The sequence below is a fragment of the Mus musculus genome, chromosome 3 (genome assembly GCF_000001635.26).
Source record: "Mus musculus strain C57BL/6J chromosome 3, GRCm38.p6 C57BL/6J".
Lineage (NCBI taxonomy): Eukaryota > Metazoa > Chordata > Mammalia > Rodentia > Muridae > Mus > Mus musculus.
The window spans coordinates 123,022,758-123,035,831 of NC_000069.6; the positions used below are offsets into that span (position 1 = coordinate 123,022,758).

The following is a 13,074-nucleotide window of genomic DNA, read 5'->3' on the forward strand; positions in this document are numbered from 1 at the left end:
TTATTGTACACTTTCTCCTAGAAGTTTTAGAGACTGCAAACAGCCCAATATCCATTAACAGTGATTTATAAAGAGGATTATAATTATCATTAATTCCTTTTACATTTTTACTTTATCTTGAACATTTATTTCACTAATTTCTTCTTTTCCTTCTTTTTTTTCTTTATTTTGTTTTGCCTTTTATTTAAGACATAAACAACCTTATCAACCAGGACTTTAAAATTAGTTCATGCCGGGTGTGGTGGTGCACACCTTTAATCCCAGCACCTGGGAGGTAGAGGCAGGCGGATTTCTGAGTTCGAGAAAGTTTGAGCCTAGTCTACAAAGTGAGTTCCAGGACAGCCAGGGCTATACAGAGAAACCCTGTCTCAAAAAACCAAAAAAAACTAGTTCATGTAGCAGGCAACCATTCTTTTGAAGCATTCATCCATTTGTTCTGAATATTATTTATTTCATACAAAGTACATGAAACTTGAATTTGCCAGTGCCCCTTAGAAGTAGATTAAGCTCAAAGCTGTATTTATATTTTTATTTTAGGATGTGCCTATACTCAGGGTACACAGGAGAATCAGGAGTTCAAGGAGTTCAAGGCCAACCATGACTGCATAGTCAGCTGAGGGACAGTCTGGCAGGCGTGAGACTGTCTCAACACAAAACAAAACAAAACAAAACAAAAAAAACCCAGCCAACCAAAGAAAATAAACAATGCTACTTAACAGTTGAGATCCTGAAATGGGGATTTGACCCGTGTTATCATCTATATGAGATACTAAACAATGTAATAAAACAGGAACCATACAGATAAGTAATTGTGTCTGTAGCTCAGTGGATGTGGAAAGGTAAAAGTATTTTCTAGAACAACTGATCAATAATTAGGCCAGCTCATTATGCACTAAGAGGAAACTGGTCCTAACTTCCTATCAACGACATGATTGCTTAATTTACAAATTACTTTGTCTTTTTTAGTTTTTTTTTAACTGTAAAATATGGGGACTGAAATCCTCTCTAAGGTGTTACCTGTTGCACAACCTCTTTGTGACATGATTTTAGTGCTAAAATATGCCTGAGAAATATGAGAAAGATAGCATATATAAGCCACAGTCACTTTGTCAAGTGTGACAACTCAGTCATTGCAATTTGGAACATCGTTAACATGACAGGGATTAAAAAAAAGAATTCTGATTCCTGTCAATTTATACCTTTGGGAAATATTTAGCAAGTGCCTATTATGTTGTAGGCACTATGTTGGAAATCCAAAAGCAAATAAATGCATTTTTTTTTTTGTCTAGAGATGATAAAGGCACACAACATTAAAAGACCAAGCAATCCCTGCCTTTACAATCTTTATTGGTATATACTGCTCTAAGTTATTTAGCATCATTATATTGTTTGATTTGGTTGTTTGGGATTCTACTAATCATTTCATGTCCAATTTTCTTGGAATAGTAAACAATCTCAAGTCATATCTTCATATGTTTATTATAACTGAAAACAAATATGTAAGATTATGAGAGGATATGTTATGTTCATGAAGACAGTTCTAATCCCACATACCCGTGGTTCTTGACCTGTGGGCTGTGACACCTTTGGGGTCAAATGAATCTTTCACAAGGGTCACCTAAGACTAATAGCGAATATCAGATATTTACACTATGATTTGTAACAGTAGCAAAATTATAATTATAAAGTAGCAACAAAATAATTTTATGGTTGGGGGTCACTACAACATGAGGAACTGTGTTAAAGGGTCGCAGCACTTGGCAGGTTGAGAGCCACTTCCTTCTTCAGAGCGGTAGTTATACCGTTAGTGTTTGCAGTGTCTGTGGGAGTCATGCAAGCAGGCATTATTCATTTACTGAGAAGTCTGAACTTGCAGGTGGTTTTGCAAGGCTTTCCTTAATCCACCTATTTCATATTACTTCATAAAATGTCGTCTTTGTTGTTATTCCTTCATGAATGTAATTTTGTAACAGGCCATTGGGTAAATAGGGATTATTTTCAGTTCATACTGTACTAGCCACAGATATTTTCCGAGGAGAGGGTATTATGGATAATAATAGGCTAAAATAACATCATCTATTTACCCATGACTTCAGGTAAAAAAAAAAAAAACCAAAAAACTTATCCTTCACAAATGAAAATATCGTAATTGAGTGTGATTTTCCATGTCTCACTGAATTCACAATTAAAACTAGAATCAAGTCTTGCTTGTTGTTTGGTTGACTATAGTTCTGGAGTTTGAACAAGTCAGGCAGGGACTCAATCAGCACATTTAATCCCCGGCTTTCAAAAGCTTAATTTAAGCCTGGTATGGTGGCATAGGCCTTTAATCCCAGTCCTTGGGTAGAAGAGGTAAGCAGATCTCTATGAGTTCAAGATCAGCGTGGTCTACACAGAGTTTCAGGCCAGCCAGGACTACATAGAAACACTCTGTCTTCATTTTTTTCGTTTAACTGTTAGTTAGTTAGTATAACAAGGAAATACAAGTAATAAAAATAAACAGACTCATTTACCTTAACTGGTTATCTGTCTTTTATTAACTAACTTCCTTCTCTACAGTTCCTCTCAATGACTGTTTAAATGAATATGATGGTAACCGATGTCAAAATCTAACGTTTGTTAGTTTGAGACAAGGTCTCACTCTGCAGTCTTGGCTGGCTTAGAACTCCCTGTGTTGCCCCGATGGCCTGGAAGTTGGGAGTGGTCCTTCTATCTCTGCCTCCAGAGTGCTGGGATTACAAGAATGCACCACTACACCCAGCTATAAAATATAATCAAAAGTGTTAAGGTTTTGATGTTTATTGGCCCGAAAAGTTAGGTGAGTGCTGGCTTGGCCATTACCATATGGAAGAAATACTTTGAGACAAGACTGACAGAGAGTCCTGTTCTCAGCATTTACAAAGCCTATCCAGCAAACACAACCCTTAGCCTTGCTTTGTGGACCTCTGTGTTCTTTGGGAGTATTTCCACCACAAACATTTAACTGTAGGTGATAAGATGTGGAAACATTTGGTACCACTTCTCCCCTCTCACTCCCATCCTCTTAGCAGAACAGTCCACACCCCCAGTGCCAAATCTACGGCTCACAATGTCCTATTGAGAAGAAAAGCCTTTTCATGTCATACATAATGTTTCCTTTATTTAGGCACCTAAGCTATCCATCCATCATCCTGACTAAAAGGGTCTCATAGAATTAAACTGAAAAGAAGGTATGTTGAACAACTCGTTTGGGAGCCTGCTAACACACATTTCAACTTAGAAATGCTGTCGATTTGTGTATGTACTCACGGTCAGGCTGTACCTACATTAATTTGTGCTCTAGATTCATACTGGAAATTTTCAAAGGTGTATTTGTCAGATCTTCTTTGACGCATCTTAAACAGCCTGGCCCCACGATTACTGAAATGGGACAATTCTTCTATCATGATGTCTCTGGGGATGCTAACTTTTTTGCCCAGGTCCATGCCGTCAACATCTGCAAGACAACATTTTCCTTCATGAGAATCCAAAAGAAAGCAATTTCACACACTTGGCTAAGTTCTATGATTTGTCTCCTCCCCCAGTATTGCAGTAAGTCATTGGCTTGTGCTTGAGTCAGTCATCCTTGAGGGACATCTGAGCTCATCATTTTGGCACTACATGATCACATAGGTTGCTTATTTTGTCTAAACCTCCATGTCCTCCTCGCTAATGTTCAGCTAATAATAACGAGAATAACTACTGCAAAGAGTTGGTATTAAATGGTATTTAAGTAAATAAAATATTCCATATAAGCTATTCAGCATGCTACCAGGCATATAGAAAGAATTAATGAGTTGGCTGTGATATTCTTAGTACTGTTTAGGCTTTCCAGTTGCCGACTTTTCAAACAGAACTGCTGCACACTTACATTAATAAGCTTTGCGTTTATCCTCACATTTGTGTGCATTAGTTTGGGTTTTGCCTATTACTGAAGTACACGTTCTCTCCAGCTCACTGTCTAGTCTTGGATAAATACCATTCTCTCTGTAGCTAGCGCCAAGCAACCGGGATAAAGGGGGCAGGAAGGAAAATGGAGTGGAGATCTTTCCCAACCAGCTCAAAGGCCATTTCTGTGAATCCCTGCACTAAGATTGATGTATGATTACTAACACTTCCATTGTATCTCCAAAGCTCTGAATCATGATTCTTTTATCTATTTATCAATCGATCGATCTATCTATCTATCAATCATCTATCTATTTATTTATATTTGTATTTTCTTTTGGTTTTAATTTTTATGTACCTTGTGTTGTAATTATAGAAAAAAATTGTATGAATGTTATTTTTAGCTGAGAGTGTGTATTCTTGCCCAAAGTCCCAGAAGCTAGAAGTGGATGCAGAACACTTGTGAGTTCCTGGCCAGCTTAAGTTATAGAGTGAGTTCCATATATCAGCCTGTGTTACATACCGATATTCTGTCTCAAAACAACCAACCAAAAACTCAAGACAAAAGATCACTATTTTCTATTTCTAATACTAAAGAGCTTTCCCAGAGGTCAAGAGAGATAAAATTCTTCTACTTCCTTCTTTCATTTGGATTTTATTTTCAGACTCTTTGTAGCCCACACTAGCTTCCAACCAATGGCACTATTCCTGTGCCAGCCTTCTCAAACTCTGAACTTGTAGGTATAATTCATCAAGACCTCCAAGTGCTTTCAGAATCAGGAATGTATTTCTGTAGAATGCTCAGAATCTCTTTGCCACTGAAAAGTTTTGTTAAGTACATAAAGAGGAAAACTGACTGTTAGGCAAACAGATATTTATTTTTACCGACTAAGACAGAAGCCATAGATGATGTGACAAATGAGCTGTGATAATTAAGCGTTGAGGAGCGTGTACTGGAACACAACAGTCCACGGGAGAATGACAGTAGAACAGGGCAAAGACAAGGGAATCAGTGCCGGGGTTACGCCCTGGCTTTGTGTAAAGGCCGTCCCACAAGGCCTCCTAGGTCACCTCTGACTTTTTCAGATATGTAAATCACTAAATTTCCTTTATCATTTACCTAGCTACTTTCTGTTATTTTCAACCAAGCATGTGCTAACTCAGATAGCTACTTTCTCTACACAATCTTGCTAAGAGAAGAACAAAACTTGTGCTAAATATAGAATCACAGCCAAGGATGAGAAAGGCTGATCTAGAAAACCCATGCTGAGGTCCATGGTAAGGAAGGCATAGGGGAGGTATTTGGGGAAAGAAAGCTTTTGCCTTTTACTCTAGGTTCACTGGGCTCACAAGAAATGATTACTCCTCTTTAGCAGCTCACTACAAGCTGCCATCAGAGGAAAATGTGCACCCACAGCTACGAAAACTTATCAGTCCTCAACGTTAGGGCATACAAAGAAATCATCTGCTGATACAATCCAGTGCTGCTTGTAAATTTATGCCACAAGAACACTGAAATAAGAAACAAAAAAGAAAATACTTCACCAGTCAACTCATTCATTACATCCCAATCTGTATTGTCTCAAGTCCTAAACTTCCACCTTCCACTCCACAGTGGCTTTGAGTGACAGAACATCTGGATGTTTAAGCTCAGAAGCATTGCCTAAGAAACAAAGTGATGTGACAGGACATGTAGTGTTTCACAGGCCAGACCAAAGCATTCCCAGAAATTCTACAAGCCAGTAGTTATACAGCGAGCATACCATGATTAAAGTTAAGTGATTAGACAGATGTAACAGTGCACGACTGCAATCCCAGCACGATGGAAGTGGGGACAAAGGATCAAGGATTCAAGGTCAACCTCAGATCAAGACCAGTTTGAACTAACCAAAAACTGTATACTCACACATACAAGTACATGCACAATTCACCCATGCATACACACACACACACACACACACACACGTTATACAGGGTTATGGATAAAGCTAAGGAGCTTTATCCATTCCTAGCAATGAATAAAAGGAACTTCCAGCTGTGAATAGTGGCACTCAGCAGACAGAGGCATAAGGATTCCAAGTAGAAGGCCAGCCTGAGCTACAACAGCGAGATCACCATTAAAAAACAAAAAGTTCTATATGTGTAATAAACAAGTCAAAGTAAAAACATGAATAACTGTTCAAATGGTTGCTGGATAAGTTTGCTATTATCTCTGTGGCCTTGAGGTTATTCCTATCGATTGTAGCTACGAGAGGAAAACCTTCAAATACTGCACTGTTTGCTTTGTCGTCGCTTTATGAGTACGTATGTGCTCGTTTCTCCCCACACTTCATTAGAGCCTCTCTGACGGTACCAACCACAGCATCATATCCATCAACGTGTCAGGAATACATCAAGACGACATCCTTTGCATACACAACAACAAAAGGCCAGCTGAATCCCCGAGGTTTCCTTCCCCTCCCTTTTAAAGGTAAGTTTACGATGTCACACAAGCAAAAGTTTCAGAACCGTGTGGGAGCTGAAATTCCAAGGAGTGGTCACCCCCATTGCTTAAAACTCTCAGCAGAGTGTGCTGCCTGCTTCTATGCTCATGGGTCCTATGCACAAGTTCAGGTGTCCCCTGTCATTTAGTGTAACACCAGCATGGGGTCCTAATGGTATTTTTCCATCTCAGGGCCTGGTAAACGATGCACACTCACACCCTCATGACTGAGGAGGTTGTCTTTGAGGCATTAGCTCATCCATTGAAAATAAAATGGCTAGGCATACTTTCCTACAGCTGTCATTTATAGCGATATAGAACTGCAGTCGGATCCAGGAATTTAATCCACTTACAAACAATTGTAGTACGACCAAAGATCTAAACTCACTTCCTCAAGACTGCCAGGCAAATGGGGTCTTAATAGAATGGATAAACCGTGGGAGAGAGACAGATAAAGTGCATTTACTTAGGGTGGCCTTACTGATTCAAAGAGATACTTTCTGCACTTGTGAAGGGCTTCATCTACAAATGATAGTTCGTAAAATCTATGTTATTATTTACTATAAGCCATATATTACCTATAACATAGAGCACTGTAGCCTGGCCTGTTATCTTGAGGAATGTTTGAAAAACTCCTAATTAATATGTTAAGAAAACTTTAACTGAAAATGTTTTCTAAATGAAGGTGCATTTGATATCTATATGAGATCATTTGTTTTCCTATTTCATAAATCTTTATATCAATTTCAGGGCATTTTGTTGTTTTGTTTAGGTTTCTGTTTGTTTTTGAGACAGAGCCCACAGTACAGATCTGGCTAGCCTAGAATTTACTATGTAGACACAGCTGGCTTTGAACTCACAGAGATTCGCCTGCCTCTGCCTTTCCAGTGCTGGGATTGAAGGTGTGCACCACCACCTATGCCTTTAAATTTAAGTGTTAATAGTACTCAAAAAGCTTTCCATCAGTGTGTGATTAACTGTGAAGACCTATGCATATTTAGGAGATTCTATTATCAATGTTTAGAGTTGCACAACGGAAGCATCCAGCGCTGCCTGTAGTGTACAGGGAAAGGGCTCGTCACAGTGAAACCCAAGGTGGTGGTTAGTGTGAAAGAGTTCGGTGTAGTTCTCTTAAAGACCTCAGTACGATTAGGTGCTTAGAAACCCTGAATCCCCAATGGGTGACTACACACTGTTTTTCTAAAGAGAACACACTCTTTTTTCCCTTGAGATTAAAATAGTGCTAACGTTAAAAGTTAAAGAAATATCAAAAATCCACACACTGAATTGTTCTCCCCATCATTTTGATACTGAGATTTTGGTTGACGGGGGGGGGGGGGGGGGAAGAAAGAAAAAGAAAGAAAAAAAAATCAATCCTGCAAAATCTGTCATTTGAAAGTCTAGTCCTTGTGCTCTGTAGATTTTCAAGAGTCCTGGCAATGTCTGTCAATGCTATCATTCTTTTTGTTACTGACAGAGAAATGGACACAGACATTCCAGCCTTCAGGCAGCTCAGTGGATGGAAAAATGGAGTTTCAAAATTCGGTGCAGCGGCGCGAAGCCAGATCCACACAGCCCTCCATTCAGAACTAGGGCCTTCCGATTTCAGAGGACAAAGCTAAACTCTTTCCCTGAAATTACAAAAATAACCTTCCAGATTCTTTTCAGCATGCCAAGGAAGGCAGTTCACCAGTTATCAAGAGGAAGACAAAAATCCAAAAAGCATAAGGCAACAAAGCCCTCCTATAGTGCAGGAAGAAAAGCTACTGGGTGGCAGGTGACACTTTGGTCCCCTTTCTATTATGCAGATCTTATTCTGAGCTGCTGAGAAACCGTGTTTACAGGTAAAGAACACTTCACACTCAGTTCATCTTGTGGTCGTTTTAACTCTCAATTCCGTTCCCAACCATATCATAGAGTGCTTGTCCTTAATCCATCCTGATGGCTCTGTCTCTTCCTTTGTCGCCTATCCCTAGCCTCTTATTCCTATCCCTCTGTGTTTATTTCTCAAGACTGGAAGGCATTCTTGAGTGAGCAAGGATCACAATTCATGCTGGAAACCAGTACAGATTCCAGGTAAACTGCCCAGGGAGAATGGGTCAAGGGCTATTATGGGCTGTCCTTTCTTGTCCTCACAACTAATTCATGTACAGATGAAAAGCAATATATCCCATCAGTCTTGCATCATAGCACTTTTTAGATGCTGAAATACTGTTGTATGAAGCACAAATGTTTTTGTTACAATAGTAACACAAGTCCACTCCCCCATTTGTTCCTCTAGTACCAGTACATTGATAGTGCTTTTCAGCGATGAGACCAAATCTGGGCAGACAGCCTGGGTAATAGGACACACTGTTTTCTTTAACATTTATCTGTTTATTCTCTCTCTCTCTCTCTCTCTCCCTCTCCCTCTCCCTCTCCCTCTCCCTCTCCCTCTCCCTCTCCCTCTCCCCCCCCCCTCTCTCTCTCTCTCCCTCTCTCTCTCTTGTGTGTGTGTGTGTGTGTGTGTGTGTGTGTGTGTGTGTGTGTGTGTATACTTCTGGGAGTTTGTTCTTGCCTTCCACCATGTAAATTCCAAGGATTAAAGTCAGGTCCCCAGGCTTGGCTCTCAGCCATCCGACAGGCTCTATATACTTTAATCAGCTCATTGTTGGACGTGTGATATATTCACTTCTGGTGTATTAACATGACATCAAATTACCATGGGTCCAGAACGAGCAATAACATGTGTGAGGTAAATGGAAACTAGGATTTAAAAAACCATTCTGTACAGTTGACACTGTCGTCTCTATAGATAGACCTTTTCAGTGATTCTTCCAGGCAGTTTGTCCTTCTGATAACAAGAGTGATCTAGTGTGAAACTTCCCCTCTTCTATTTTCCTACTCATCTCAGAGTCTCCCCAGCTGTGGTCTCCATCACAAGAACTGTGGCGAATGTCCACTTCACGAAGGCTCACTCAGCATTCCCTCCAGGTTAGATGGTTGTGGAGGGTGGTAATAAGAACATGTGAATTATAAAACTTAACATCGTTCTTATGTGTAAGAAGACCACTTAGTCTTAACATAAAGATTGGAACTCTATCATATATCATTTTAAACTATCCAGGTGTTTTTACAGCTGCAAGATGTTTTAAACATAAAGACTCATTTCCGCCATTAATGTTTCTCTGAAGACCATATCTTATTCCTTCATCCCTAGAAAAGGTGATGCTTTCCTGCTGCAGAACTATCTATTCCTTGCAGCCCACAAATAGTCAAGTTCCACGCAAGACTCCAGCACAGATAAGAGAAAGAAATTACATATTTGTCTTGCTTCATAACACACTTTAGTTGTCCTGTCTTGGGTGAGTCTGATTATCCAGCTCTATCTATAATATTCAACAGTCTGGGGCTCTTCCTACCTCGCCCGGAGCTCATCCAGTGTTGGAGGGGAAGTCTTCACATGGCCAAAACTTCCTGGTGGGGAGATTGTAGTGTTCCCCCCTTGATATATAATTTTTTTATACTTTCTAGACATAAAGCTTTCAATGGTTATATTTATTAAAATTAAAGAGATAATTTTACTCTTCAGGGAAATGCAGAGTAGAATCTAACATTTAATTTAGAGTGAGAGTATATTAAATGGATTCACTTACTTATGATTATGGTATAATTATAGGGGATCATTTGTGTTCAGGGTGGTATAGCCTAAGACAATTATGATGATGATGTAATTCGGAAGTGACTTTCCAAAGCCTAGTTTTACATTAAACACTTTAGTCTCAAGCTTAAGTTATTACTTGACTTTTGGCACATTTTGACTAGGAAAGCCACAGACATGATTTCAAGTAAATTACCCAAAATGGGATACACAAAGATGCTTGCAAATTAAAAAAAAAAAAAAAAAAAAGCACGAAGTTTGAAACTTTGGATTGATCCTGTCTGGTAGGTAGGGCAGATTTATTCTCATTTTATTCTAAATGAATTTGCCATGAAAGGAAAGCCTGAGAAGCAAGCAGAAGCCAGCATGATGGTTTGATAGCAAAGAGATCACAGCTGAGCCGTACCCTTTCAACATGACTGCGGTATGTGGCCGGTATGCAAGACACTTTGATTGGTAGAACAGCTTGCTTTATGGAAAAGATGATGTGAAATACTACACTCATCCAGGTTTCCAGATGCCTCACAAGGTTTCATGACTCTAGATGTGAATATTTTCATGGTGCAAGGCTTCATTTGCTGCCAACAGAACAAAAAGATAAGGGGACACCCTACAAATTCCACAACATATCTGGAATGGGTCAGATCAGCCCTAAAAAGGGTCTGGATATTAAACTAGAAATTTAACAGTATGCTAATCTTTATTCATGAACGAAATGAATTTCCTTTTTAACAAGTAAAATATAAGGTCTTCCAGAACTATTTACTAGGATTTTAAAATAATAAAAATATTATTTATTATTGAAATAATATCTTGCATCTGTCAAATATTAAAATTAAGTTGTTTTCACAAAAAAAACTCATTTTCAGAAAGTATTAATAAAGTTGGTTTTGCATGCAATCTATGTTAGTAAATCAATTGCTAATTGTGAATGCTGGTGTCAGGGTTAAACACTGAACATGAAATTCTATGCAGTCAGTTGTTTGTTTTGAAAAATTTCAAAGGCTGGTAGAACGTATTTTGAATTTTTTAAGTAATACAAAGTAAAAGTAATCACGAAAGAACAAAAAAGATAGGGCTGTGTGACCATTGTCTATAAGCAAACAAAATTAACAAGCATCAAGTTCACTGATAATGTGAGAGGCGGGCCCGGGAGTGAGCATCAGCTGTCAGCTTGCTTCATTCCTTCTGCAGCAGTTGTTCATCTGAAAATAGCTTTCAGATGAGGAAGGATGGCTGCAAAGGGATGCATTGCCATAGGCTTCTCTACAGCGACCACCCCCAAGCCCCCCAGGCGTCTCACGTTTGTTATGGTAGACAGGAAGTAAACTATAGAATATTAACATCAGAAAGGACCTAAATCCGTGCCATGCTACATTAAGACGATGAAGAGCTTTTAGTGGTACCATGTCCATGGATTTCCTTCGTGATGGCTGATGCTTGCTGTTTCCTTTGCTTCACCATGGCACTATGTGATAGCATAGTTTTTTGTTCCCTGTTGAAAGTAAGGGGACATGATTGAGGCAGTGTGAAGGGTTCTTTACAATCATCCTTTCTGAAAGAGAAAATCTCCCTTCGTTAGTACGAATCAGCTACTGCTTTTTTACTGAAAGGCCAACATAGACTGCTTGTCTGTCTACACTGCACATGCCTATCAGCAGCTCATGTCCCAGGGCAGAGGGTGACAGTCTCCGACCCAGCCTCTGTACATGACCCAGTACATTGACCACTATGCATTGAGGAACAGGGAGGGGGCCAGCCTCCTTGCTCTCCCCTCTCTTTCCTACATGTTATTTCTCATCTGACAGTGCTTCTCTCCTGGCTGTCATCCCACGAGCATCAGGAGACATCACTCCCAGCAAACTCTTAAGAGTGAGGAAGAGGTCACATTCAGCCAGACTATTTGGTACATTTTAAGTCAGCGTTGAAAGCTACCCTTTACAGCAAAGGGTTACCATCCTTTTATGAGTCACATAACTCTGAACCTCTGGGGCCAACTGACTAATAAAACATTTTAGGAAACCGTCCACTCACCTTGCTGTCAGGCTGCGCTTTTCAGCAGGGGTGAATCCCAATTGTGGAGGAAGGCACTGAAGGTGGAATATGACGGCACTTGGGCCCAATGGGTTTTATCCTTGAACCTGGAACGGCATGGTCCCTCGATCTGACTCAAACAGGGGACTGAGCCTTTCTGAGAAGACTGGCATCCAGCTGACATCAACTGGCTATATATAGCACCAAATACTTTAGCTACTCATATCTTCCTGGCGAAAGGGAGGGACGGGGACACATTGGGTTCTCTCTATTGTATTTCTGGCCTCTGAGATAGTTGAATGAAATATTCATTCACTGGGCCTGAAGAATGTTTTTACTGAACACTTTCCGTTGGAAAGTACCACAGCCAAAATGGATTTAAAAACTTTCTGAAGATGTAGTTCTTATCCCATACCTTAGTCGAGGGGATAAGAGATGTATATTAATTAGAGCAAAATGACAAATTATTCATAATAAAAATGAACAGTAGGGGCCCTGGAAAGATGGCCCAGTGGTTAAGAACACTTGCTATCTTTCAGGGGATCTGGGTTCAAGTCCCAGTCACCCACATGGTTGCTCACAACTGCCTGTAACTCCAGCTCCAGAGGATCAGACATTGTTTTTCTGGCCTCTTCCAGTATCTGCATGGACACACACACACACACACACACACACACACACACACACATGGAGGGGGGAGACCTAGCAGAAAGGGAGGGGAGGTGGGGAAGGGGGTAGTAGGGAGAGAGAAGAAAAAACCTTTTTAAAAATGAACATTATGGCCAATATCTATGGTACCTCACCACGAACAAAGGCTGTGATGAGTTTGTCAACAGAGCCAGCCCGTAAGCAAAGGTGAGAATTGTTGCAGCTTTTAACAATAGGTAATATTTGAATGGGAATATAAAGAGAGTTTCACATCGGCCAAGCCATGAAGCTCAAGGCTTCTAACTGGATCATACTTTGGAAGACATCCATAGAAGTTGCCTCTGCAAAGTTGCCCAGCCTCTCC

The 13,074-nt window shown here is 39.9% G+C and overlaps 1 protein-coding gene across 4 annotated transcripts in view; it reads right to left on the bottom strand.

The window, feature by feature from the left end:
- The window catches only part of Myoz2 (myozenin 2), a 28,798-nt gene extending 16,552 nt beyond the window's left edge, over positions 1 to 12,246 (bottom strand). Inside the window, exons 1-4 of one of the 4 annotated variants that reach the window (NM_001355462.1) lie at positions 12,063 to 12,230; positions 11,435 to 11,523; positions 10,435 to 10,606; positions 3,306 to 3,475 (exon numbers count right to left, since the gene is read on the bottom strand). In NM_001355462.1, the coding sequence (NP_001342391.1) occupies positions 3,306 to 3,464 (159 nt within the window). In that variant the 5' untranslated portion in view covers positions 3,465 to 3,475; positions 10,435 to 10,606; positions 11,435 to 11,523; positions 12,063 to 12,230. Of the gene's footprint in view, positions 1 to 3,305; positions 3,476 to 10,434; positions 10,607 to 11,384; positions 11,524 to 12,062 lie in introns of all 4 variants that reach the window. The other 3 variants (XM_006501828.3, NM_021503.2, XM_006501830.3) reach the window with 3 other exon arrangements.
- Positions 12,247 to 13,074: the final 828 nt, after the last annotated feature.